Source organism: Thamnophis sirtalis, unplaced genomic scaffold (genome assembly GCF_051295495.1).
Source record: "Thamnophis sirtalis isolate CommonGarterSnake01/CBP01778 unplaced genomic scaffold, rThaSir2_p1.2 scaffold_1, whole genome shotgun sequence".
Lineage (NCBI taxonomy): Eukaryota > Metazoa > Chordata > Lepidosauria > Squamata > Natricidae > Thamnophis > Thamnophis sirtalis.
Window position 1 is genome coordinate 48,315,670 of NW_028261381.1, and position 27,569 is coordinate 48,343,238.

At 39.8% G+C, this 27,569-nt stretch overlaps 2 protein-coding genes across 5 annotated transcripts; one reads left to right on the forward strand and one right to left on the reverse strand.

The window, feature by feature from the left end:
- Positions 1–1,237: 1,237 nt before the first annotated feature.
- On the reverse strand, positions 1,238–12,377 carry PARP9 (poly(ADP-ribose) polymerase family member 9). 4 transcript variants are annotated; one of them, XM_087711431.1, is made up of 10 exons: positions 12,250–12,371; positions 10,981–11,017; positions 9,365–10,182; positions 8,751–8,981; positions 8,441–8,659; positions 6,582–6,657; positions 5,062–5,421; positions 4,184–4,329; positions 2,708–2,882; positions 1,238–1,682 (listed from the first exon to the last, which is right to left on the reverse strand). In XM_087711431.1, the coding sequence occupies exons 1-10, from the start codon at positions 12,271–12,273 to the stop codon at positions 1,354–1,356; spliced, it is 2,415 nt and encodes an 804-aa protein (XP_087567557.1). In that variant the 5' UTR covers positions 12,274–12,371; the 3' UTR covers positions 1,238–1,353. The 4 variants fall into 4 exon arrangements, 2 of the variants coding, with proteins under 2 accessions (XP_087567557.1, XP_087567565.1); XR_015696124.1 differs by having other exon boundaries at positions 1,548–1,682; positions 2,708–2,838; positions 12,250–12,376; XR_015696125.1 differs by having other exon boundaries at positions 1,664–1,682; positions 2,708–2,854; positions 12,250–12,376.
- Positions 12,378–15,031: 2,654 nt separating this feature from the next.
- On the forward strand, positions 15,032–26,647 carry DTX3L (deltex E3 ubiquitin ligase 3L). Its single transcript, XM_087711522.1, has 5 exons — positions 15,032–15,266; positions 18,277–18,518; positions 19,141–21,009; positions 23,774–23,991; positions 25,538–26,647. The coding sequence occupies exons 1-5, from the start codon at positions 15,071–15,073 to the stop codon at positions 25,605–25,607; spliced, it is 2,595 nt and encodes an 864-aa protein (XP_087567648.1). The 5' UTR covers positions 15,032–15,070; the 3' UTR covers positions 25,608–26,647.
- The last annotated feature ends 922 nt before the right edge of the window (positions 26,648–27,569 follow it).

Consider the following 27,569-nt stretch of genomic DNA (forward strand, 5'->3'; position numbering starts at 1 on the left):
TGACTAGCATTCATTAACTGAATGTTTCACTCTCCACAAATCTGCTCTAAAAAGTTAAAACTTCCCGAAAACATGGGAATGCTGAGAAGAAGCAAAGTCCCATTATAGAATTGTAGGTTATTTCACCCTGTACTGATTGTACCTTTATATAAATATAAAATTACTTGGAATTCTGGTTTAGAATTTCTGAATTTATAAGAGACTAATTTTAGGAAATTGTCTAGAGAAAAGCTATATTCTACAAAACATTTGTGTTTAAGAAAGGTGTGTGTGTGTGTGTGTGTTTAGTGAGTTTAGTGGCTCATGGGGGCTGGGTTGGAATGAGGAAAGAGACTAGAATATGGGAAGCATTAGAGGACAGATCTCGAAGTGGGTGGAAGCAAGCAGTTTATAACACTTTATTTTAGGATTTTCCCTTAATATCTTTGGACTATGAGCAAGCAAGAGTCAAACTTAAATAACATCTGCTTAATATAGATTGTCAAAAGGATGCTTGTAATATCACTCAGCTTCCCAAGACAGCAGGAGATGAACTCTGACACCAGCTTCTTACACTGTGAGGGAAATCAGTTTTTAAATGAGTACAATTGTTTAATAGACAAGTTGAGACATCAGGCATGTGGCCTTACAACTTAGTATATGCTAAATTTTATCCGAACAGTCCAAAACAACCCCTGAATCTTAAGATGCAAATGCTTCTTCTAAGACCACTGTCCTTTGTAGATAACAAAAGGGTAGAAAGTAACCTGAGATCTACTAGGTACCATATTTTTTGGAGTATTAAATGCACATTTTCCCCCCAATAAAGGGTGAAAATCTGAGTGCATCATATACACTGAATACAGCATTTTTGGCCTCCCGAAACCCTGCCGCCTTTGCAAAAATGGCTGTGCATAGCCTTTAGTAGGCTTCCAGAGTGCTTCTGGGAGCTAGGGTGAGCAAAAATGAGTGAAAAATGGACCCGTTTTTGCTCATTCCTCCCCCCACCGCCCGCCCTCAGGAGCACTCTACAAGCCTCCTAAAGGCTATGCATGCTCTTTTTTTTTTTTTTTTTACTAACAGGCCCGTTTTTGTGAAAAAAAACCTTCCCCCCCCCCCACTGTTCAGATGGCTTAAAATTAATACTTTAATATAAGGACTTGTGGTTGCAGCAGTTCTGCTTTAAATAGAAACAGCATGGTTTTAACTATCTTTTTTTGAAATAACATTAAAGAATAAGGAGACTTCAAGAATGTAATGTTGCAGGGATTTCTTTTTTCATTGCATTACAGAACTGCCATATGTTTATTACCTAATCTAACACAGAACTACGATAGTGTCCGTGTTTTAATTAGCATTAAGGCTTCAGATATTCTAGGATGACGGTTCCAAATTTGCCTTCTGATCAGGGCTCCAAAGCAGAGAACATGTCAATAAGTACAGTGGTAGAGCTTGTTCCTTATTAAAAATGACAAAAATTTCAGGGTTATGAATATCATCAACCACACTATCGTAGAGTTTCATACTGCTTGTGTTAATTAATGGTGGCGCTACATAACTCCGATTGCCCCTTGTGTACGACCCTGTTACAACTTCTGCTTCAAACACACAGATCAAATGGTCCATTTCACATTTTTCTCTGGTATCTGCTATAAGTTTCCGGGGGTTCTTTTTAAAATATATGCCAGTTCCATATTTCTGATCTGAAAAACAATACAAAATGCAGGCTGTTTTACTATATTTTTTATTATAGCAATATAAATGAGTAGCTGACTGCAGTAACTTTCGTCTTTCAACCATATACTAGGTAAAATCATGACGACTAATTTGACTGCAGTAAACAACTTACGAACCATGCTGAAAATAACCACTAAAATAATCACACACAACAATTAGAACTAGAGTAATTAAAGCTGCAAGGGGACGCAGTGGCTCAGTGGCTAAGACACTGAGCTTGTTGATCAGAAAGGTCAGCAGTTCAAATCCCTAGTGCCGCGTAACGGAGTGAGCTCCTGTTACTTGTCCCAGTTCTGCCAATCTAGCAGTTCGAAAGCATGTAAAAATACAAGTAGAAAAATAGCTTTGGTAACAGCGTTTTGTGCATCTTCGGCATTTAGTCATGCCAGCCACATGACCATGGAGCTGTCTTTGGACAGCGCTGGCTCTTCGGCTTTGAAACGGAGATGAGCACCGCCCCCTAGAGTTGGGAATGACTAGCACATGTGTGAGGGGAACCTTTACCTTTATCTTAATTAAAGCTGAGGTTGGAGAGGTGGGCCCCATTAATTCTCAGGCTAGGAGGGAAGGTATTATGTAATTGTATTTTGGTTTACCACAGTCAACAAACAAGCTAATCTGTTAATTCAAATGGGCAAGAGGTAGAAGCCTAGAGTTTATATATTCTGGGAGAGAGATATATGGTCTGCAGTGGGGAATCAGCTATTATGTTTGAGGCTGAATTCTTGGTTCCCTTCTCTAATCTTTCTGGGAACCTTTTACACTAGAATTCCTGAGAAGTTTATTAGTTTGGGTTCCTTACACTTAAGAATTAAAAACCCAGTCTTGTTTCCCACCAGTATAGAAATTAAAAATTAAATACCAGTTGTAAAATATTAACCTTTAAGACTTGTTGTTTCAAAGATATTCAATTTGCACATGAATAGAGCATTTAACATGTTGAAAAATATTCTAGGTTTCCTACAGCATTACTGTAATGTATGTGGTTTACCTTGTGATGAGGAGTAAGTTTTCTGAAATCCAGTTTTGCATACCAGGCTACAATACTGAGCTGGGACATGATGGTACAATCTATGACATACAGGCATTCCAGTATTTCTTCCTTCTATTTTCCTTTTTACCCTTTGGAAAGCAGATTCTAAAAGAGGGTTATGTATTTTCTCTATCTGTAATAAACAGTAAGGATGTGCCCTGTTTATTACCAGTAGCATAATTACTATGAGTGTAATTCACCTGCCAACCAGCAGAAACTGCCTATTCCAGCAAAACTTTCCTCCCATATACTGACTGGTATGTGTCTCCAGGATCCTGGAGTAAATCCAGGTATTTGAATCAAAGAAACATCTCATTCCAGGATTATCTGTTTTCTGTACAAATGAATCAATGTTCAATCAACATTTTGTTCCAGAATATGGATTTGTTTTGTGTAAAATGTTAAGCGTCTCTATTTTTCCATTCATAATAGGAATTAGGTCATTGTTTGTTAGTTGTTATCCTTTTCCAGATTTGTCATAACTATTAGGTTTATTTAGATACATATTTTGGAATTCTGTAGCCTCTTCTGAAAACTAGCTTGAGCTCATGATTTATAGGAGATTGACATCATCTTATGATTTCCTCTGAATGATACATTTTCTATTCCTTCCAAGGCTGGTGTTTGATTAAACACACACACACACACACACACACACACTACAGTTGCATCAGGTTTACAATTAGTTTCCAAGTTTCCATGAGGAGGGAATCCTCAGTTTATAAGATGCTCCTGATAATGGAAGGGAGAAGAAAGCAAGTTATCCTAACTCCTACAGACCAATATGACTCCATAAAAGCTCTGGGACCCCTCCAGAGCTGTATGGAAGATCAGGTTTGGGGCTGCAAGATGGGAAATCAACAAGCCAGATGAATTAACTTTAAATTCCTCAGATGGATTAAATAATTTTTTTCCCCTTCGTGGAAGGCTAACCCGAGATCCAAAGCTGACATTGTTAGCATTGAACAGTCAGCTGCTTCAAAGAAAGGGAGAAGTGGCAACCAGTTGATGTCCAGTTTAACTTGCAGTTTGGGTTATCCAGAGAATTTGTATCTATGAAACCCTGTCAATCATTAGATTGATTTCAATCTTGTTTATGTTTTGGCTAATTTGATACATCTATAACGCAACACAATCATCTCCTAGCATCAGATGTGGTATTCAGCAGGTTCTGACCAGTTCTGAAGTATCAGCAGTGGAAATTTTGAGTAGTTTGGAGAACCGGTAAATACCACCTCTGACTAGACCACCACCCCCCGCCCGCATCTATTCTCTGCCTCTTGAGTCCCAGCTGATTGGGAGGGAATGGAGATTTTACAGTATCCTTCCCCTGCCATGCCCACCAAGCCACGCCACACCCACAAGCCAAGCCCTCAGAACCGGTAGTTAAAAAAAATGAATCCCACCATTGCCTAGCATTATTTTGTCATTCACCTTTAGAACCTGGAGGCCGGCTTTTTCAAGCTGTTTTTCTTTGTCCTTAAATTCTTGAAGGTAAGATTCTATTGGAGTGATTTGATATAAGCATCTGTTTGCCGTCTCCAGATCACCTTCCTGATGAAGATGGCTCTCCAAAGATCCTGAATGCAAATAATACACTGCTTAATAAAAATTTAACCAAGATTTAAACCAAGATAAAAATTTAACCAAGATTTAAACCAGACTGAAAATAAACTGAAAACTTGAAAGGAATGGGATGATTAATTCCATTTGTTCTATAAAAGGGGGAAAATAGAATAATGCTCTGCTATAATGTGCTCTAAAAATTTTGTGCTAACATAAAAAGATAATAAAAATACATTTAAATAAATAAATAAATAAATAAATAAATAAACCAAACCTAACACCAACAGCAACTGTAGGGATTAAGAGAATAAAAATTGAGAGTATATGTACATCCCCCACCCTATATGCACATTCAAACAAGAAAACCATTTTAAACACTTCTATTTGGTATTTCTGACTAGGGATATTTCTAAGATGAAATAAGGAAAAAATAGTTAATTTCTATTACTTTCTACATTAGAAGATAAAGTCATGATATACAATTTAAAGCTGCAATTATGTCTGTGCAATTTTGTCCACTGTTGCTCTTTTTAGCATGCATTAGGCAATTCAGAGTGAGATGCTAAAACAAAACTCCTTTTAAGTTCAATGAAGAGTACATAAATTTCTAAAACTGCTGTTTCTAAAGACTGGAAGCCTGCCTTTAAAAAGTTAATTAAACCAAGATTTTTCAGTGAATTATTCAATCGTTAAAGGTGAGATTAATATTGGTTATCGATGGAGTATACTTATACAACTCTACGTACCGTCTATCTTAAGAGGTTCTTGCTTGGCTGTAGACTGCAGCATGAATTCAATTGCAAAGACTGCATCAATCACAGCTCGGGGAGACCCTTCAATTTCTAGGGCTGTCCCTGCTCCACTTACACTCTCCAGGATGGTAATGCCAAAATGCTGCTGGAGATGAGACAGTTCAAGAGGCTGGACACTGCGCAGGTTTAAAATGTTATGGTTTCTTATAACAATCCGTCCAGTTTCCTCAACCAATATGATATCTCTGAGCCACTGTCCTGCTTTCTCCAAAATATCATGGCTGCGTCCTATCAGTTCCACAAAAGGACCATTTCTTTCAAAACCTGAATTGGCTTGGACATCAGTTTGCAGCTCTGCTTAAAAGAAAGAAAGAAAGATTTGCACTGCTGAATGATTGTATTCAAACAGATGCAATTCAGGGGGGAAATTATGCTGGTAGGTGACATGAAAGGATGGTTAGGAATAAGACTAGAGTGTTCCAAAAAAGTGATGACCATCTAGAGAATCAAAAAGGAATCAGAATGACCAGAACATTGAGATAATTTGGTCATAAAGAGAGAATGATTAAGGATCAAATTGCAAAACAGATGTAGGGAGGAAAAAGGAGGGAAATGAAACCTTTAGAATAGATAAAATAGATGAAATTCTCAAAAACAAGTAAAAGGTTTAAAGAACAGGCAGTATATGAAGCGGTGTGTCATTATAATTTTGAGATGTTTAATATGGTTCTGGAAAACTGGTAGTGGACATTTTGAGTAGTTCAGAAAACCAATAAATACCACCTCTGACTGGCCCCCATCTATTCTCTGCCCCCCAAGTCACAGCTGATCAGGAGAGAAAAGAGATTTTACAATATCTTTCCCATGCCATGCCCACCAAGCCACGCCCACAGAACTAGTAGTAAAAAAAAAAAAAAATCCCACCACTGGTTTATTCAAATATTGTATAATTTCTGCAATTTTTAAAGGCATGCTTACCCAGGAACTTTTACTGGAAAAAATCTTGCTTTTTAGACAAGATTATGAAAGATTAAGAATTGAGAGTTTTTAAGGTTTTCCAGCTTTTAAAATCTAGAGGAAATCCCCCCTCTCTGAAATGCTTCCTCCACCTATCTTGACTAATTTCCCCTGGCCCTACTTTTATCTCACCCACCTTTCAGCTTCTCCTTCTATGGCTGGATTCTCACAGCACACCAATCCACAACTTTTTAAAACCATTGGTTGCTGACTAAGCTACAGTTAGCGGGGTTCACATTCCATATTAAACCAAAACCCAGCGTTTACAAGCACAGGATCACCACCATAGTCCAAAATAATGACATTGATGATGAGTAAATGGGATATACTAAACCATGAATCACTGTCAATAAAATTGTTCAGTTCAAAGTTGTTGGGCTCCCGGCTTTTAATGTTTCAATCATTGGACAGGGTCTTGACAAAGAATCTATTTCAGGTCATTGAACTTAATTAAACCAAGAATTCCCATAAATTTTAAGCTTCCAATTTATTTTTACCCATTCTGTCAATATTGCTGCAATCCATCTTTTCTTCTAGTTTGTTCTTCACTGACATAAGCTTGGCACAGAAAGCCTTTAAAAAGGGGGAAATAATGATTAATAAGCATAATATGATTACTAGTTTGGATTTTTTTTCTTTCTTTTTTGGTCATATTACGGACATTACAGCAAATTACAGACGATTCTCAAGAAGATTGTGGATTCTGTTAAAGTGTTAAGGAAAGATGGAAGCAGTATAAAGAATAAAATAAATTTGGATATAGAACTTCTCACAACGTCTATAATTTTTAGTGCTTTCTTCATATTTGAGCTACAAATTTATGACCTAACTTTGAAGGGAAAGAAAACAAAGATCCTCCATTCAAAAATCAGAAAATAGTTATTACACCATAACCTAATTATCCTTTCTTTAAGTTCAAGGTTTCCTCATAGATTTGACCTCTGAAATATTAATCTTCTTTATTAACCCATCTTAACATAGTTAATGTTTTCCTAATCTGGCTGAAAATGGTGCATATGGCTAAAGAGTAGAGACAGAATAATCAGTTGGGTTGCTAGACAAGCATAAATTCCAAGGCTTCCAGACAAACATTGGGCTGCCCTTTGTCTGGGATTATATGAGGATTCCTAGCCTGAACAGGGAGCTGGACATCCAAGGTATTTTCTAAGCTTCTATGATATTCATAGGATTTAAGTGTCTTAAAAAATTCCTACAGAGGACAAGATATTAGCAGATATCAATATTTGCACCACCTCAGCTCTTTGATATATACCAAAGAGCAGAGGTGGCACAGTTATTAGAGTGCAGTTGTCAGCCTCTGCTTTGCTATCGCTTCAGTTGCCATGAAACGGGGAGGGAGGGCATGGTATTTGGGAGGGGTTACTCATTGTGCTGGAGGAAGGTTCTGGAGTTTACCGGCTGATTGGACTACGCATGCGTGGGTGTTCCCGCCAGGACTAACGGCACCGACATTCCATCTTCGTGATGCCTTTTGAAGTTATCTCACACCTGACACTTGGAAGAATTATGATTGGACTGGAACTGTGATGCCAAGGGGTGGGGAATGGGCTATTCTATATATCAATCGCTTTCGCGCCTAAATAATCAGACTTCGCTTCGCTATGCCTTTAATCATACTTAATTAGTAAAAGTACACTTGATTTCCACACATGGAGTCTCGTGGTCTTTCTTTCCTAATTAATTAATGGAGAGGTGTTGACAGCAGTACTGCAGGCTACTTCAGCTGACTGCTAGCTGCAATTTGGCAGTTCAAATCTCACCGGCTCAAGGTTGACTCAGCCTTCCTTCTTCTGAGATGGGTAAAAAGAGGACCCAGATTGTTGGAGGCAATATGCTGACTCTGTACCACTTAGAGAGGACTGTAAAAGCACTATGAAGCGGTATATAAGTCTAAGTGCTATTGCTATTGCTATTTTCAAAGGCTATGCAAATAGCACTAGCGCTTAGACATATATCCAGAGTGCTTTACAGACTCTCTAAGCAATTTACAGAGTTAGCCTACAATCTGGGTCCTCAATTTACAAACCCAAGAAGGATGGAAGGCTGAGTCAAACTGACAGTGTGAATCGAACTGCCGGCAGCCGGCAGTCAGTAAAGTAGCCTGCAGTACTGCATTCTAACCACTGCATCACTATGACTCATTAAATAATAATCAAATAATGCCACTAACTACATTTTCTAGAGCATTGAAAAGCAACTCTCCATCTCATAATAGTTTCACTCATAATAATGCAAGGAGAGTAATTTGAGTCTCACAGGTAATACTGACTGCATAATACCATACGCTTTCCTTAGGCCCCTGTAATCCACTTGCAAGGAATATTCAATAGCTTACTTCATAAACATCACTGTTGTCCAATGATATCACAATGTAGACATCCAGCTTCTTCCCAGTTTGTTCCACTGCAAAGTGCATGATTTCTTCCACCATAATTTCGGCCACCTCATTACTTGGCAAATGTAAATCTTTAATTCCAAGAGGAGGAAAAGCAATGGACGACAACTGCTGTTCCCCAGTCTTGGAAAGCCCTTTAGAAATGGCTGTTTTTAATACCTGCCAGAAAGAAATTCAATTATACATAAGCTGATTTTCTCCAAAATTCATACAAACGAAAAGCTGTAAAGCGAATAGGAAATAACATCACCTCTTGCCTGCTGCCTTCAATGTAAGATGGCCAAACCACATGGAGCACATGTTCACAATCGAGATTGAATCCTTTCGTGTATATGAAATTGGGTCTCTCTGATGGAAGTTTCTGTAACTCAGAGAGAAATTGTTCCTGCATAGCTGGACCTGCCTTTTCCAAAATTGCTCTTGAAACCAGTCCTTGAAAAAGACCATCTTGCACAGTCACAGAATTAATAATTATAGCAGCCTGGAAGAGAGCAATGTAAAATGTGAAACTTTTCATATCATGTTTATACAGACAAGAAATTCTATACTGTTCCATTAGCGCCAAGGAATCTTAATAATCTCCCTGTTTTCATAAGGACAGGACATATATCTACAAGAAAGGTTCAGGGATGTCTAGCAATAATTTGAGGCATACACAGAGGGAATCTCAGGATATATTCAAACAGAATATGCTGTTGAATAAATAGCAATCAATTTAACATTGGATGTGGCCCATGTATCTTCCACCTTATATAATTTTCAATAGAGTTACAACATATCAAATAGTTTTCTGCATTGGAATTAAAAAAAGATTCTTGGCATGCCATTACATCTACTAGAAACATTATAATGCACAATATTTACTTGCTGTGCTTCTATATCCCCTTTTTTGATCTGTAGGCAGAGTTCATTGACTGTGATAGAATCAGTAATACTCGACTGAGGCACAATATCATTAATCCCGATCAGGTCTTCGCAAGCCCTTTTCATGACATCAGCTGTGGTCTCATCAATGTTTACAAGGTGGATTTCTTGCAAGTAGCCAAATAATGGAGCAAGTTGAACAAAGTTCCTGATTGTCTGTACGATCACTTGAGCGCACCAATCCTGAGGAAAATTGAAGATCCCTGAACTCAGCGCAGGAATGGCCACAGACTTGATATTGTTTTCTGGAGCATTCACATATTTCAGAACATTTATTATGGCAGCTTCCAACTTGAGGCAACATTCCTCCTTCTGATCTTCTGACCACCTTGGACCCACCGCATGGATAACCTGCTTACAGGGCAATCTTCCTCCGCTGGTGACCACAATCTGGCCAGCACTGAGTGGACCATTCTTTTCAATAAAAAGTTTGCACTGCTCTTCAATTTCTGGCCCACCGGCTTTCAGGAGAGCAAATGCCAGACCTCCAAAATGGTGCAGGTATTCATTGGCTGCATTCACCAAAGCATCAGCCTCGTGTCTGGTGAGATCATCTACCCAAACGGAAACTTCCACTCCTTCCTTCAGGCTTTTCCTATATATTTCCATGGGATTCCTTATGCTCTTAAGGACACAGATACAGCCAAACTTCTTCTGAAGCAGGCTGCACAAGTAATTCTCCCTCCTCTTGAGAACTGCATAAATGCTGTTACTGATGGGAATCAATATCATTTCCTCATCCATCGGGATCCTAATTTCTAGGGAGATAAATGGAAATTAACCTTTGGCGGGTTGTGGATGTATGTACATAGATTCCCACTGTTCATTTTTGAAGATTTTCCTCCCTTCTTGGCCCAGGAAAGAAAACTACTTGCCAGTATATCATTTCTGCAGAATGCAATCTTTCCCTAACATAAATTACGCAGTGATCTTGTGACATTAAGCATTCCCATTTGTTTGCTATTGATACAAAGGAAGTCAGCTGAATGCCAGCAATGGAATTTGCACCTGGAATGAGAAGGGATGTTTGTAATGCCAAAAGCAGATGGATACTCTCTTCATATCTCATAAACAGGGAGCTGCTTAGCCCTCAAATCAATAGTCAAAAAGAGGATCAAAAATATCAAGGAGAATCAACCTTAATGTACTTGCTGATAAAATGGGGAGCTAGGTACAGATATTTTAGATTGCAAATATTCTATAACCGATTCCCTTTTTCCTCACAACACTATTGTTGTGCCTGTTGACATTTTCTGAGATCCTAGCTTTCTTGATTACAGAGATTGAGACACCCTAACAAAATGGTACAAAACTGCTTAACAGCTATATTAGCATTACATCACATGTAAATTAGAAATCTAGAAGAAAAGCAATTATGGATACATTTGGGGCTCTGCTTATATTTGGCAGTACATGCATGATGTTGTACATACAACTTGATGATGCAGGATGGAAATTTTTAGTATGAGAATCTTTAGTACATAAACCCTGAGAGAAATTATAAGGAACCTCAGTGGAAATTTATGACTAAAGGAAACAAAGACTACTGTATTTACCTGCATTGGCCTTTTTAGTAGTCTCAGAACTGGAAGTCTGTGAAAATAATAGCAGAGCAATAAGAATAGACTTTCCTAACAACTAAACTACAGCCATTGACGTTAATGTTTATGAATGTGATCCTTATTTGCAAATGCCCAGTTTAATAATTTCTCTTCTGAAACACTAAAAGGAGACAAAGATTTTAATCCATTATGCTATACAAACCATAAGCTAAATTAACATATTTATTTATAAGTAACCCTTATTGAAATTAATGAGATTTATTTTCTTAATGTACACAGGGTGATTCTCTCTCTCTCTCCGTTCTTTCTTTTTCTTTCTTTCTTCCGTTCTTTCTTTTTCTTTCTTTCTTTCTGTCTGTCTTTCTTTCTTTCTTTCTTTCTTTCTTTCTTTCTTTTTCTTTCCCACCTAGTGTTACTGTTGAGATGGGTAGCCACATAATCTTGATAAAGTAAGTTAGCAATACATTTTATATCTATCTATCTATCTATCTATCTATCTATCTATCTATCTATCTATCTATCTATCTATCTATCTACCTACCTACCTACCTACCTACCTACCTATCTTCATTTCTATCATATACCAGTATAAAATACAATCAGAAAAAATTACACTCATTTCAATAACACTGAAATTTGCAAGAGATAAAAAAATAACTAAACGTTAGGTGGGAGAGAGGGAGAGAATGAGAATGTCTTTTGAAAGAGAAACATGTTTCTTTAAGCAATTTGGCAACATTGTGAGAGGATCCTCCATCTTTGCTCCCAGTCCCCCAGTGGCTATAGTCCTGAAGAGGTAATTGAGCCTGAAGAGGTTATTACAACTCAATCATGGAGAAGCAATAGGAAGAAGAAAATTCTTCAAATTGCTTCTCTATGACTGAGTTTTCATAACCTCTTCAGGACTTAGAAACTCCTCCATCCATCCACATGTATCAGCTTATAGTTTTACCACCAGATCTTTCAGAGATAACACTAATATTTATGCTAGTTACTATAGGTAGCTGGATACGGCAGTGATCACAAATGCCAATAAACCTCAATTTTTCTGGTTGGATATTTAATTCCAAGGAGAAATCTAATGTGAATGTATAATTGGGCCTTCTTAGTGGGGAAAAATTATTTTGCAACACCTTAACACTGATTGGTCCTTTCACACCAATTTTGCTTAAGCTTCCCCTGCCTTTTCCCAAGTCTACTGTATGTCCACTGGCTCTTCTTCCATCATGGGCTGGGAAAGCTCTGTTCTTTCTATTCACTTACTAGTAATTTCATCATGTTCCCCATTTTGATCCTGTTCTTCCTGGTGGCCTCTTAGTTGTCCTTATTTTCTTCTTCCATTTCCCCAAGTTGAGAGCTATGAACTGCCTTCAACTCACCAGCCACCTCCCTTAGAATCTTTTGGCCCAGTTACCATGGAGATCCCTGCCAGAAACTCCATGCCATTGTCAAGTTGCTTCTTAGCACTAATTCAGGGGTGAAGAAATGCTGGGCCAGTTTCCACCAGGTCATTGGTTGAAGATAAGGGGCATTGCAATCCAACAAATTCTGGACAATTGAAGATCTCCAATATTAGGAATATTAGTCTGTCAATTCTCTTAATCTCTATATACAGGAAGTCCTTAACTTACAAGAGTTCATTTAATGACCGTTTGGAGTTACAATGGCACTGAAAATAATGACATGACCATTTTTCACACTTATGACCGTTGCAGCATCCACATGTTTATGTGATTTGAATTCAGATGCTTCACAACTGGTTTACAGTTATGAACGTTGCAGTGTCCCCGGGTCATGTGATCAAATTTTGCCATCTTCTGACAAGCAAGGTCAATGGGGAAGTCAGATTCACAGAACAACTGTGTGTGTAATTTAACAACTGCAGTGATTCACTTAACAAATGTGGCAAGCAAAGTCGTAAAATGCAGCAACATTCACTAAATAAATTTCTCATTTAGCAACATATATTCTTGCCTCCATTGTGGTCATAAGCCGAGGATTACCTGTATTTTAATTAATACATTCTTAGTCTTGCCTTAACCATGAAAGCCAGCTCAGTGACCTTGGACAATTCATTCCAAGAGAACTCCTCAGCAAGTCCCAGTTTCTAACCTGATGCTTTAACCACTACACTAAAGTGGCTCTAAGGCCAAGATTATTACGTCCTCGTATTGTGTTTCACTCATCTGATGCAAAAGAACAGGTAGTGCTCAACCTACACAATTGAGCCCCAAATTTGTTGCTAAGTGAGAAATCTGTTAAGTTAGCTTTGCTGCATTTTATAATTTTTCTTGCCACGATTGTTAAATGAATCACTGCAGTTGTTAAATTACTCACACAGTTGTTCTGTGAATCTGGCTTCCCCACTGACTTTGCTCATCAGAAGGTTGCAAAAGGTGATCACATGACCCTGGGACACTGCAACTGGTCATAAATGTGAATCAGTTGTCAAACAACCATGGTAATGCTGCAATGGACCTAAGTGTGAAAAACAGTCATAAGTCACTTTTTTTCAATGCCGTTGTATCTTTGAAAAGTTACTAAGCGAACTGTTGCAAGTTAAGGACTACCTGTTATAGCAGTATCCATCCAAAATGGGCAAAATGAGAAGTATAGAATTAACCAGCGGTGGGATTCTACGGATTGGGGCCGGATCGGGTGAACTGGTTGCTCTGAAGATCAGCTGTGAGCAAACCGGTTTGCTCCAACCTTCAGGTGGGCCCACCCTCCTGCCCCCAGGCCAGTGGTGGGTTCCGGATCCTGTTGCAACCGGTACGGTGCAACAGGGCCCGGCGTCCACATGAAAGTGTGCAGTGTGCGCATGCATCCTTACCTCTTGCGACGCTTCCATGAGCCTCTGCGACGCTCCAGCTGCTCGGCGGAGCATTGCGCAGGCACCGTGCGCTCCGTGCGCATGTGTGGAAGCGCTGAAGAGCTCACATACAGGTAAGGAGCTCGGGTGGGCCCTCCGGAGCACCATACTGGAACGGTATCCGGTGCTTCGGGTAGGCACCGGTACACCCGTACTGGGGCATACCGCCTGCAACCCACCACTACCCTGAGGCTATACTCACCTATATTTCCTTGGTTTTTAGCCTGATAGGTGCAGCAGAGTGGATTGCTGTGCCTCAGCTGTTATCCTGTGGACTGTGCACGCACTCAGCGAACCGGTTGTTCAACGGTAGGATCCCATCCCTGGAAATAATCATCCTTAGATAGGACACCCCACTTAAAAAGCCAGAGTGTTGAAAAGAAAATCCATCTGGTTCAATTCCAAGCTAGGAGAAAGATGCTGGAAATAACATGGAGACTGGTTGGAAAGAATGATTCTGTTTATTGATGAACAGAACCACAACACTTAGTTCTGGAACAGCTGACCAAATGGTTGAATGAATGGGTCGATCTTTATCTGAAGTTTGAACTGTTCTGGGGATTGTGCAATGAAAGGGCATCTTATGCTAAATGGTGGATTAACCCTATTATATCCTAAAAGATCATGATTCATCTCCTGTCTTTCTTAACTCCCATCATCCTGGAGCTGAAGATGTTTTCCTGACGAACAGATTGGGTGGGATTTGTTAATGGGCCCCAAATCCCCATTTCTAAAGATTTCTGCTGGAAGCTATTTCGCTATGCAAGAAATTGGGGTTGGAGGCTGTTTCTTCATTTCTCCTTTGGGGAAGTATAATGTTCCGCCTCTTTTAATAATCCCCAAAATATTTCATTCTTGGGGGGGGGGGATTTTTTAGGCACAGAGGGCATAAAAAAAAGGAACGCGTGTCACTCTTCGTGGGGGAGCGGAGCGATCTGAAAGAGAAGTGAAACGAAGGAGAAAGGTTCGCTCGCTCCCGGCTTCTTTGCAGCCCTCTTTTGAGAAATCATCCGCGGAAAACCCCCGACTGGAAGCATCGCCCTTTTGCCCCAGCTGGCTGCTGCTCTCTCGCTCTGACAGGCGCAGAAGGCCGGAGCCGCAGCCTGACGCTGGATTACGTTGCGCCGTGCAAAGGAGGGAGGAGTCGCTCTCGGCTTGCTTGCGAAAGAAACGAAAGCGAAAGCTTCCTTTAAGCGGGTGGGGAAGGGGAAGATGGCCGTGGCTATGGCGGGCTCCGTTACTACGCTGTTTGTCCAGGTTTTCGCTCCCAACACCTTCGCAGACAAACTGGAGGCCAAGTTGGAGATTTATTTCCAGTCCCCGAGGAAATCGGGCGGCGGCGAATGCAACGTGAAAGTACGAGACCTCGAACGGGGCATCTATTCGGTGCGGTTCTGCTCGGAAGAAGGTATCCTGCGGAGCGAGAAAGGAGCGGCCCGGGGGGCGTTCAGTAGGGGGATTTTTGACCTATTGTAGCTAGGGCGATAAATTTCACGGTAGTTTGGGAAGGATAAGCTCCATTAGGACTTAATTATAATAATTATAATATAATAATTAACAATAGTTTAATTATAATATAATAAATAACAAACCAATAATGATGTTACTCCGGGAAAAGCTGGTTTTCCCAATGCACGCATGATCGTCAGAAGTCTAATAAATAACTTTGCTGCTGGGATATTAGATCAGATTCCTTGCTAGATTGTTTGGAGTCTGTTAAAAAGCCCTGGAATGTTTTCAACTTTTCGGGAAGAATATTGGCAAAGAGTTGAGTTTACCCCGAAACCTACCTACCTACCTACCTTTCTTTCTTTCTTTCTTTCTTTCTTTCTTTCTTTCTTTCTTTCTTTCTTTCTTTCTTTCTTTCTTTCTTTCTTTCTCAAAAGAGTCGTTTTTATTTTCCTTTAATGTGAATCGGCAACCAGCTGTGTGAGAAATAGGGCTGGGGGAGAGAGGGAGGGACTTTTTTTTTTTTTTTCAAATTGCAAACTGATCTCGGGATAGAAATTATGCCCGTTTTTTGAAATTCGACCGAGAGGCTTCGCAGACTCCCAGCTCTGGATTTTATAATGAAGCATTTTAGGGCAACGAAAATTTTCTCCCTTCCCTGGGGGGGAAGCAGGGAGAGGGGGAGAAAGACAGCTGATACAAGTCACTGATATTTGCCCAGTATTGATTGTGGTGACACACCTTAATTTGTGATTGAAATAATCCACACTACTGGCTAGCCAGAACATACTGAGATATAAGTTTCTAGTTAAATCATGATGTAGAAGTGTGCTGCGCATTCAGAGCCAAAATATCAAAAGCATTCGAAGGCATAGAAAGAGCAAGCCCGGTTTTAAATTGTGTGATAATCACACAATTTAATCACACAAATAACCACACTGTGATTGTTTCCAGTACAAAACATTTACGATCAAGTTCAGGGATCTTCTGAGACATCTCCCTGCACCTAGAGCCAGCGTACTTGGCTTACATTGGAGTTGGGGTTAGGACAGGGGTGAAATTCAGCAGGTTCTGTAGAATCTGTAGTGGAACTTTTGGGTAGTTCAGAGAACTGGCAAATACCACCTCTGGCTGGCCCCAGAGAGGGGTGGGAATGCAGATTTTGCAATATTTTTCCTCTGGAGTGGGGAGGGAATGGATTTTGCAGTATCCTTCCCCTGCCACGTCCACAGAACTGGATTTTAAAAAAAATGAATTTCACCATTGGGTTAGGATTAGAGATTGCAGCTCCCCGAATTTCCATGAAAAAACTTCTGTCAAGGAGGTAGTAATTTGCTTTTTGTATTATTATGGAGTGGATGATTTTAATCATCTGCTTTCTGATATGATAAGACTATCATTTGAGAAAGTGTTTTTACACTTTACAAAGTGTTTTTGTGAGAGAAACATTCCTAGGAGCTTTAACAAGCCACATCCTCTGAAATAGCAGCACAGCTGCTTCAAAGACTTTCTCCAGGAATTTGTACAGGTGTATTCATGCATTGTGTCTCACTTAATGGCAGCCACATCTGAAACATGTGTTCCTGAATACCTAGATACAGGTAGACAGCAGGGATGACCTTCAAAGCAACTGCATTAACTTTGAAAGTACATGGCTACTAGGAGGAGGAATTAATTGCGTGAGCCAGTGTGTTTTGCAAAGTCACACTTCCATGTGTTTTCCAGAGATTACAGACTTAAGGAACTTCTTTCTTAGAAGAAATTTCTGAATAAGAAATCACTGAACTAGCCATATTTTTTCAACTGTGGCAACTTCCAAAGATTTGGATGTCAACTCCCAAACTTCTCAAAAATGGCCCTGCTGCCTGAGGAACTTTGGGCAGCCACTCTGGAAGCTGCTAAATTGAGCGAGGTCCCAAACAAATTTAAAAAAAAAACATTTGAAGGAGATTGTAGATGCTGATCACCAATCAAGCTTAAACTACCTTATTTCTCCCCCCCCCCCAATAATGCAAATGGAAACAAATTCCATTATTATAATTACGTAATTATAATGTGTATAATTATAATTGTATTAAGAATTTCTAAGATTCTTGGATTAGATTGAGACTTACAACATGGTAGGAATCACAAAAACTTTTATGTGATGTTGCCTTATGCTTGCTGCAAATTTCAACATACATTTATTCAGGGAGAAAGTTGCTTGCATTTTCATGCTAGTCATGGAGAATGAGAAAACTATGGAAAGCAACTAATTTCCCAATGACTAGTAATAAGCCTATCATCCAAGTGCATTTATGGTGAAGAAGTTGGAATAATCAGCCAAGCTCCTCTCCAAATGCATGGACTTCTCAAATGGTTGCTGCTGAAAATTCTGGGTCTTGAAGTGGAGAATCATCAGCTCAGTGACGGTTGTAGTGGTCTATTTATCTTCTGCCTCCATAACCATTTCCTGTAGCGTCATAGAGGCCAGGACTTATTCCATGGGGGCCCTGAAATCAAGAAGTGCATCAGGAAGGAGAGAACAATCTTCTCTGTTTTTATCACAAAATTTCAAAAATGGGCTTATAGGAAATTCCAGGCCAAATTGTTATATACATGATTCCATTACCAAGATAAGTTGAGTTTCACCTTGTATAGGTTTCTAAACCTATCCTCAATATGAATTATGTAGGACATCATTTCAGCATTTCTGGAGCCTGAGGGGCAAGCAGTATGCTTTAGACATGCAAGTTAGATTTCTATAATTTCTATATTTCTATAACATTTCTATAAATTGTATCTCTGTGATTGAGTTGATACAATATGCTCATACCAAGGGAACAATTATTGTTTGTTTAGATTTCTAAGCTGTCCATCTCCCTCAAAGAGAGGCTTTGTGTGATGTGTACATCCTATCATGGTGCAAGAATTAAAAATATAAGCAAGACAAATATGTATTTTAATCATTCTATTTTTTTTTCTTAAAGTGAAGAAGCGTGTGAAGGCCCATCGTGAACATACTATAGAAGTTGGGGGAATAACTTTAGAGATAAGAATTTTGTCGGATTCGGAGTTGGCGGTGGTTGATGCTGCAGAAACAATGTTTACAAAAAATGCAATAGGCTCACTTTCAACTTCACTTTCTTCAAACTTTTTGCCCGTTCAGAATAATTCTAAAAACAAGCATGAGGGAAGCTATGTGGCTGGTTATGAAACTGGTAGAAAAAAGGTAAGTTTCTACTTAACTTAGAATCCTTATGTTAGCTCCCAACTGTCTCCACATTGCATGTGACCATAGAAAATTCTGGATCTTCAATGTTGTGAGACCATTATGTGTTCTATAAATTAATTTTACATAATAATGACACTTCCATCCTACCAATTAGCAAAATCAAGCCCCAGAGGTGTTATTTGTTCGATATTATTATTTAGTACAAGTGTGTGCATACATATGCACATCTATATATTTATACATGTTCATAGAAGATCATACAGATGAACAAAAAAGTTTTAAGAAATTCAAAATACCAAAAAAGTTTGTAAACTTTTTTAAAAATAGTTTTAATAAAAACTATTAAGTTTCTGACCTTTTTATATATCTGCTAATTTGCAATATTTACAAACATCTAGGCCTCTTTAAAAGCCAAAGTGTAAGAGAATATATTTGCCATGCTGGAAAACCTTGTTTTTTTAGAAGGAATAGACTGATACCAGAAAATGAGTAATGTAGGAAGGCGCTGTCTCACTATGAAATTATTCACTGTAGAAAATGAACCATTATGTTAAATCTCGTGTATCATTTTTATTGTACTGGCTCACATTTCTTGTGTACTCCTCCTCTCTATTTTTAGATATTTCTTGAGGTTTCTGCCACCTTGAATACTGACTTGCTCACTAAAGAGCAGAGAAATCAGGTGATCCCTTTATATCCCACCTTACTCATAGACAGAGCGTCAAGTCGTCTTGGTATTGAAAAGGTGGTGGGACCCTATGAGGATATTGAAAAGTTACACTGTCATTTTGAGAATCTCCTTAGAGACCATCGTGACAGTAATTTTTTGCAACCTAAAAAGCAGGAGAACTGTGTTGAAGGAAGGGAAGATCACAACAGAAGATACAGGAGTGATTTGGAAGATCTGGCCAAGATGGAAGTTCCTTCAGGTATCTTTGAATATTTTGGACAAGCCTACAAGGAAGAAATTAAAAAAACTGAGGAGGCGTTCAATGTAAAATTAGTCACAGGCAACACTGAGAATGGAATTACTTCTGTCTGGTTTTCTTCAATGGGGGTACCAAACTTTACTAAGAAAGCTCAGGAGGAGTTTGTCCTGCTTTTCCAGAAAGTAGCAGGAGATTTAAAACAGGAAACGGTGCCTTTCATTGAGAGCCATGCATGTGAGATGATAAAAAGCAAATGCAAACACACTATTATTATAAAACACAAGGACACAGCTGTTCTTCAAGGCCCCACAAAGGAAGTTTTAGACGCAAAGGCATTGTTGGACGAAATGACAGCAAAGAACCAGAATAAAAAAAAGGATCCCCACGTACAGCCACCTGGCTTTGAAGTTGATGCTGCTGTATTTGCATTTCTCAGACCAAAGTTAAATCAGACAATTGAATTAATAAACAACCAGTATTGTACTAAAATGGAGGAGGAACATTGCGACAACGACCTCTTAACACGCATCATTTTTATGCCCCAGAAGTATGCACCTTTAGATCATTCTTCACAAGCTTCTGAGGGTTTTCAGTATGAATACCTGATGTATTTAGAAAGTCCACAAACAAAAAAAATTCCTTTGAAACCTCTCGAAGTTTGGAAAAGAAATTGCAAGGATTTATTTACGTATTTCCAACAGAAACATCCCGAAGTAAAGCTATCTCTAAAGGAAAACTACCTGTACATTTACGGTCTTCCCGAACATATATTGGTTGCTGAGAAGCACATCATGGAATCTCTAAATAGGGGAGAATTTGTAAATAGTGAAGCAATGGCCATTCCTGATTCCAATGTTGGGGCTGCCACAGGCACCTCCTTTGGGCCAAGACATTATAAAATGCAGCAGGTTCCTTCTCAGGAGCAGCCAGCAGGGAAGGCAACGGAAGTCCAACAAGATGGATTATGTCCCATCTGCCTGAAAACAATCCACCAGAAAGAAATGCTACCTAAATGCAAGCATGAATTTTGTGCACCATGCATACAAATGGCAATGACTTACAGAAAGATCTGCCCTGTGTGCAGTGTTGCCTATTGGGATATAAAAGGAAATCATCCCACAGAGGAAACACAGGTGGTCATGAAGTCCCTGAATAGTGAAGAATTTGTAGCTGCAAATAGTAAAGCAGCCGCAATTCCTGATTCCAGTCTTGGGGCTGCCACAGGCACCGCCTTTAAAATGCATCAGGTTCCTTCTCAGAAGCCGCCAGTAGGGAAGGCAACGGAGGTCCAACCAGAGGAGTGCTGTCCCATCTGCCTGAATACAATCCACCAGAAAGAAGTGCTACCCAAATGCAAGCATGCGTTCTGTGCAGCCTGCTTGGGAAGAGCAATGAATTACAAACCGGTCTGCCCTGTGTGCAATGTTGTCTATGGGAATATAAAAGGAAATCAGCCCCCAGGGAAAATAGATATCTTCAAAACTAGAAGCTCCTTGCCTGGTCATAAGGATTCTGGAACCATCGTTATTACTTACAATATATTTGACGGCATTCAGACAGTAAGTTGGAGTAACAGTAAGATGTTTCTGTGCCATAATTAGTTGCCCTCTTGTATTTTAGTTTTTTTTTTTTTTTAAGATACTTAATTCCAAGGAAATAATGTAATACCAATTCAGTTGGGTCTGTAAAAGCAAGAGATCTAGAAATCTGTTAAAAGTCTTCTAAACATCCATGCAGAGGCTAGAATGGAGTGCATACAGACCTGCCATTATGTTCCCTCAAGAGTTGAAGATGCACCAATAGTGATGGTGCATCCATGGCCAAATATTCTGAACCATGATTATCATAGGAAAGTGGTAAATGGTGCAAATGGTGGATGGGGCTTAATTTCTCTTCCTGCGCTCATTTCCCAATTCAGATTGCCCACCTCTTCCCTTATCCATTCACCCCACTTCTCCTAATAGCCTGCCTTTTGTACCAAAGATCTTTCTTTTTTTTTATGGGAGGGATGTCTTCAGACTTGGATAGGAGTGAAAGACTGGTTGCAACCAACCCCACCATATTTGCTTAAAATGGCAACGTCTATGTGGGTCCCAGGTACTTTATCGGGTTCTGTTAGAGGCTGGGTTTTCTATTTTTTGGCAGGCGAGCTTCTTTCTTATTTTGAATTAAAATAAATGTGACAGAAAGAAAGCCAGGAGCCTGATGAGAATATTAAGCGATACTTTGCTGGCACTAGTGTCCTGGGTGCCATGTTGGGGACACAGGTTTATTGGTAGAAAACATCAGCGCATGGTGGCGCAGTGGTTAGAATGCAATATTGCACATTAACTTTACCCACAGCCTAGAGTTAGATCCTGACCGGCTCAAGGTTGACTCAGCCTTCTATCATTCCAAGTTCCGTAAAATGAGCCAGATTGACGGAAGCAATATGCTGACATTTGTAAACCGCCCAAAGAGTGCTGTAAAGCACTATGGGCAGTATGTAGGTCTAAGTGCTATTGCTGTTTTCATAAGAAATCTTTGGAAGATTTATAGAAATCTTCACTGAATTAGAACCCAGATCTTTTTCTATGTCATGTTGAGAAGTTATCTTTGTGGATCTCCAGGGATGGTCACAAGAGCTACTATAGAAATTGGTAAATAAAACAAAGAGCTTAACGTAGGTGAGGTTGAACACCATTATGTTTTTTTTTCATATCTTCAATTCCTCAATGGAAGCTTCCTGACCATCCAGAAAGTTCTTAGCATGATCAGTTGGTTCAAAAAGAAAACAGACCGGGGGGGAGGGGAGTGGAAGGGAGGAAGTGCATTTTTACCTCTGCAGTAGACGGAGAATTTGCTTGAGATGGAAGCTAAGAAAAAGTGATCTATCAGTTTATGTCATAAATGAGGGACCTTCCCAGAAACACTATAGCTGAGAAATCCCTGTTTTGTAATTTGGTAAGTATGGTTATATAGCTGGATCTGAAGCAGAAAAGATACTTTGGAAGGGTGGTGGTGGTAGCATGTTGCACATCTTGGCTCCTCCTTAAGGAAGCTGTCTTTTCTTAAATCAATGGTGTGAACTATTTGAGCTCAGAGTGTTAAAACTTTGGGAAATGTCAAACTTGATTCTGTTGGTATGGCACCTCCTCCCCACCCCTGGAACAAAAGAGAGTGGTCTAGATGGTCACTGAACAGCAGCACATGAGAATAGCTATCACTGAGGGTAGGTCTGAAAAGAGGCCTGGACTTCAACTTCAGTCCTAGTGTCACCGCTGGTACTCAAAAAATTCACCTCACACTGTTCTCTAAAGTCTTGGGGAATGATGCAGTTCCCCTGTGCTCCCCAGGATCTGCCATGCACTATTCAGGCAATGTCCTTTTCTGTTGAGAGAACCCTATGAACTACCTGAGGCTGCTCTGGGTCACACAACACCCTTAAAGTGGTTTCAGAGAATGCTCTTCCATGGCCTCTACACCTCAGTGGAAGCTTGGTCTCTTCTCATGTAATTTTGGGAGGCTCTGAGGCCACACAACAGCATGGCGCTCATGCTTGACTTCTGCAAGGTCTGGAGGCTGCTTGAGAACACACCCCTTTCTCGCACGGCCTGCATAGCCTTCAAGAATCACATGAGAACAAGGCACGACTTTGAGAATTAACAATGAGTACCAAGGTACAGTGGTACAATACTCCGTTAATTGGTTCCAGGAGACACAATGAGTATAAAAAATGAGTACCAAACAGATTTTTCTCATAAGGAATAATGTAGTGAGTCACAAGACAGCTGACATTGATAATTTTAAGCTTCTGCATTGAGTGCCAAACAAATGATGAGTACCAGGATGAAATTTTCACATCAAAATGCGTTGAGTGCCAAATTTGATGAGTTTCAAAGCAATTGAGTAGCAAGGTACCACTATAGTTGTTGTCAGGGGCTAGTGAATGTTGACATGTTCCCCCAAGATGTCATGGCATGTTACCTTTGACATGCATTTCATAGATTCAATATTACTGTCCTAGGTTCACAGAAAGCTTTCAGCTCCAGAAAGATTTGTTCAATTCAAGAAGAGGATGACGGCATGCACCAAGATTATGGTGCCTCCTTACTATTTATATAACTCAAGCACAGGGGTTCCCAGGGTTGCAGTTCTACCCTTTCATTGGCCGGGAGAGCTATTGTTTTTTTAAGAGAGAGGTAACAGTGCAACAGATAACCCCTGTCCCTTCTGCTGCATCTTTTCAACTTCAGATCAGAATAGCTACACAACGGTTAGCCTCTTGCAATGAAATCTGAAACAAGCTGAGTATGTTAATATTTCTGACTCTTTCCAAACCAGGAAAGGCATCCTAACCCAGGGAAACATTTTCATGGAACGGTGCGCACAGCATACTTACCTGACAACAAAGAAGGAAGAGAAATTCTGAAATTGCTGCAACGGGCCTTTGACCAAGGTTTGATTTTCACAGTAGGCCAGTCGCGAACAACTGGTGTGGATGACGTGGTTACTTGGAATGACATTCATCACAAAACTAGTACTCACGGAGGTGAAAAATAGTAAGTTCAAAAAAAATTCAGATAAAGAATAATAGCTTTCACCTGATCTAATTTTGCATGCAATTTTGATTATTCTGGAACTTGTCAAGTGTTGATAAAATCCATGTCACCACTAAGCCGAGTGAAGCAAACATACCTTGGTTTTCATCACAAAAGAGATATTTTCTTGTCTGTGAAATAGTATAAAACAATAGTTTTCCATTGGGTGGCTTTTAGGTATATGGGATTACAATGCCCATGTTCTGGGAACATGAGATTGTCAATCCAACGTATGCTAGGAATGGTTCAGTGGTGGAATTCAAACATTTTTACTACCGGCTCTGTAGGCGTGGCAGGGGAAGGATACTGTAAAACCTCCATTCCCTCCCCACTCCAGGGGAAGGTTAGTGCTAAATCTCCATTTCCTCCCAATCAGCTGTGACACATGAGGCAGAGAATAGATGGGGGCAGAGCCAGTTAGAGGTGGTATTTACCGGTTCTCTGAACTACTCAAAATTTCTGCTGCCGGTTCTCCAGAACTGGTCAGAACCTGCTGAATGGAATGGTTGATCTAAAACAGGGGTTTCCAAATGTGGAGACTTTTTAAGACTTATGGACTTCAACTCCCAGAATTTCTCAGCCTCTGTCCTAAGGAGACTGATCTAATAACTTGTGGCAATCAGTCTTCCCATTCAATCTTAGCAGGAATATCTTTTAATTACTCACTGGTTTTCTCCCCTCCCCCTTTAAAATATTCCAAATATGTTTTGAATGGTCTGGGGTGGGTTTTGATGAAGACCAGGAAATTCTCTTCCTCAGAACAAATCTTCTTTTCCTATCCCACATTGTCTGGAGGGCAGTGAGGGAAATCTGGGAATGAGAAATGCATGTAGGCAAAAGGCCTGGAAGAAGATGGGGGTACTTCCATGGATTTTCTTAACCTTCCTTAAAACCCAAGCTCCCTATGGGTGCTTCAGCCAATATTGGGCTGGGCTAGAGGAAAAAAATGTGCTGCATTGAAAATGTGGTATTGCAGAGAGTAGGAGTGTTGGATTTTACAAAAGAGGAACCCAGAATCCAAGCTTCTCTCTTTAAAGCTATCTTCATTGGGATGGAATCTGTTTTAAATTATAGATTAAAAAAACAACCTGAAAGCAATAATTGAAGTCCACCAGGTACACTTTATAAAGTGAGTGTCTTAAGTAGTTATAATGGTAAATTATTTTCAGTACAAACACTGAACCTGGTTGTTTTCTTGCAAACACCTGCAAGAAAACAACTAAACATTGCAAGAAAATAACTAACCTCAGCATCAAGAACCCCACAATTTAACCCTGAGCTACCAATTTTCTCTTCTATTAGATCTTTGTATCAGCATTATTACGTAAATTCCTTACTCATACATCAGGGAGATTATTTTTTTCTCAAGTATAATTTAAATTGTTAAATTAGTTTATGTATTTGCAAATCATTTTTAAAATAGTTCAATTCTGCAATGGATAGTATTAAACATCTGTATTTAGTGTTTCCTTGATTTAAACAAATCTCTTTCTTATCTCCTTTCTAGTTTTGGTTACCCTGATCCTAATTACCTGAAACGTGTTAGAGAAGAGCTGAAGGCAAAAGGAATTGAATGAGTATTTTAGTTTCCGTGAGCAGTCCAGAATTTCTAGCTTGTCCTCATTTATATCATTTTAATTTAGTAAAGGAGGATTAATTAAAAAAAATTTTTTGGCAGTATTTTTGCCTTCTAGAATTTCAGAACAATTGTTACATTAATTATGTTGTATTTAGAATTATAGATGTAAGTCAAAAGAATTGTTACTTTGATCAAAACTGCAATCCAAAAATATTACATAGAAACAAACTCCATTAATGTCTTCATTGCAATTGTGTTAATATCAAGCCTAGATATTACTATATGCGTGAATTAGCCTCTATGATTACATTTGATATCGTTTTGAATTTCAGCTTATAATTTCCTTTTTTAAGTCTGCTGTCAGTGCTCTTACCATGTTGTGAATCTTCAAAATTAAGAGAGCTGTTGTGTAGTCTTACATTTTAGCAGACTGGATTACGATAGAGTACCTATAATATGGTAAAATATTAAAACAGGATGGTGGCTAAAGAGCCTGCCTCTCTTTCCCCCCCCCCCCCTTTAAGGAAGAGTACAGTCAGGACAGGTGAAAATCTTGCTCAATGCCTTGCTTCCCTACTTTGCAAATTTAAAGTTGCCAACTGTAGCTGCAACCAATTTTGGAGATCGATCTCCTCTCTCTTTCCCTCCCTCACCCCCCCCTCTCTCACACACACACCCCTGAGAGAAAATAAATATTTGAATCAGAAATCATTAAAATCAATTTCATGCAAAATCACTACAGTATTTTCTAAAACTGTATTTACAGTTCTCACACATGAGCCCATTTTTAGAGACATTAGTTAATTCAATCCCCTCCTCCTCATTTAAAGCTCTCTATTTGGAAGAAAATACTACTACTTTTTGTGTGTTATATTAGGCAGGCTTTTCTTTTCAGCAAATAATTACTCGAAAGCATAATCATTGATTTCCAATTTTCAGGCAATGATGTGGTATATGGCTCAATTGGTTTCAGCCAGTGTGTAGGTTTCATGGCCTATTGTGAAATATAACCAAGGAACAATAAAAATCTTAATTCTGGTTGTGTGTGGACTGATTTGTTCTAGTTCAAGAGAGACTGTTATATACAAATCAGAATCGAAACCCTTCTTTTCTCCATGAGCAAAATATGACTTTTATTCTTACAACCATCACCCTGTGGAGAAGTTTGGATTAAGGGACATCCAGCGGCTTCGTTTTCCACTCCTGAGCTTCAGAGATAAGGGCTTCATTTGAATTTTGCGCCTGGCAGCCGATAGGCTAGCAGCTTGTGCCACAGTCAGGGCTCTTCAGAGGCAGGAAATTTCCGACCTCTTGGACGGAGAGGGGATCCTTCCGTCCAGCCAAGGGGTCAGTGGACAGGAGTGGTGGAAGGTGAGCTAGCTGACTGAGGAGTTTGGCATCAGGCATGGAAGGCACTGTAACCTTTGCAATTTGCTCCGTGGCTCTGCGAGGTCGGCTATGGTGGATCCTGTGCCTTCCACCAGCTGGCAGAGAAGGGCAGGAGAGGGGAGTGGGCTCCAGGCTGTCTCCCAAGGACTGGGACAGAGGACTCATAGCCAGAGGGCAGCAGCAAGAGGAGCGGCTGGGAAAAGCCGCAGGAAGAAGGCTTCTAGCAATAGGGAGTCCAGGACAGCTCAGAAGGATGCTGAAAGGCACCAACAAGCCCTGGAAAAAAAGCTAGCTAGAGCCATGAGGGCTGAAAGTGCCCAGACCCTGGGAGAGATTCCTGCGGGAGGGGCAGAAGCCTCCCATCCACCTGTTAATCAAACACTTGGTTCTCCATTGTATCCCTGCATCTCTCAGCCTGGTTGCAGTTCTTGGTCACCAGATGGCTCCAGAGAGACTTTCCACTATACAAGTGGACCCTAGGGATGTTTTTCTGCAAATCTAATGGATACAGCCCCAGGGAACCAGTCCCTCTCCCCCAAACCAGTTCCAGAAGCTACCTTTACCCCAACTG

Excerpts from the sequence above, each read along its gene's own strand:
- DTX3L (XM_087711522.1), top strand. The coding sequence starts at position 15,071 with ATGGCCGTGGCTATGGCGGGCTCCGTTACTACGCTGTTTGTCCAGGTT. Across the intron at positions 18,519-19,140 it reads ATGAAACTGGTAGAAAAAAG|ATATTTCTTGAGGTTTCTGC; the intron begins GTAAGTTTCTAC and ends CTCTATTTTTAG. Across the intron at positions 21,010-23,773 it reads TATTTGACGGCATTCAGACA|GAAAGGCATCCTAACCCAGG; the intron begins GTAAGTTGGAGT and ends TTTCCAAACCAG.
- PARP9 (XM_087711431.1), bottom strand. The coding sequence starts at position 12,273 with ATGGGGAACATGATGAAATTACTA. Across the intron at positions 8,660-8,750 it reads TTGAAGGCAGCAGGCAAGAG|GTATTAAAAACAGCCATTTC; the intron begins GTGATGTTATTT and ends TCTTTCTGGCAG. Across the intron at positions 2,883-4,183 it reads CCGGCCTCCAGGTTCTAAAG|ATAGAGAAAATACATAACCC; the intron begins GTGAATGACAAA and ends TGTTTATTACAG.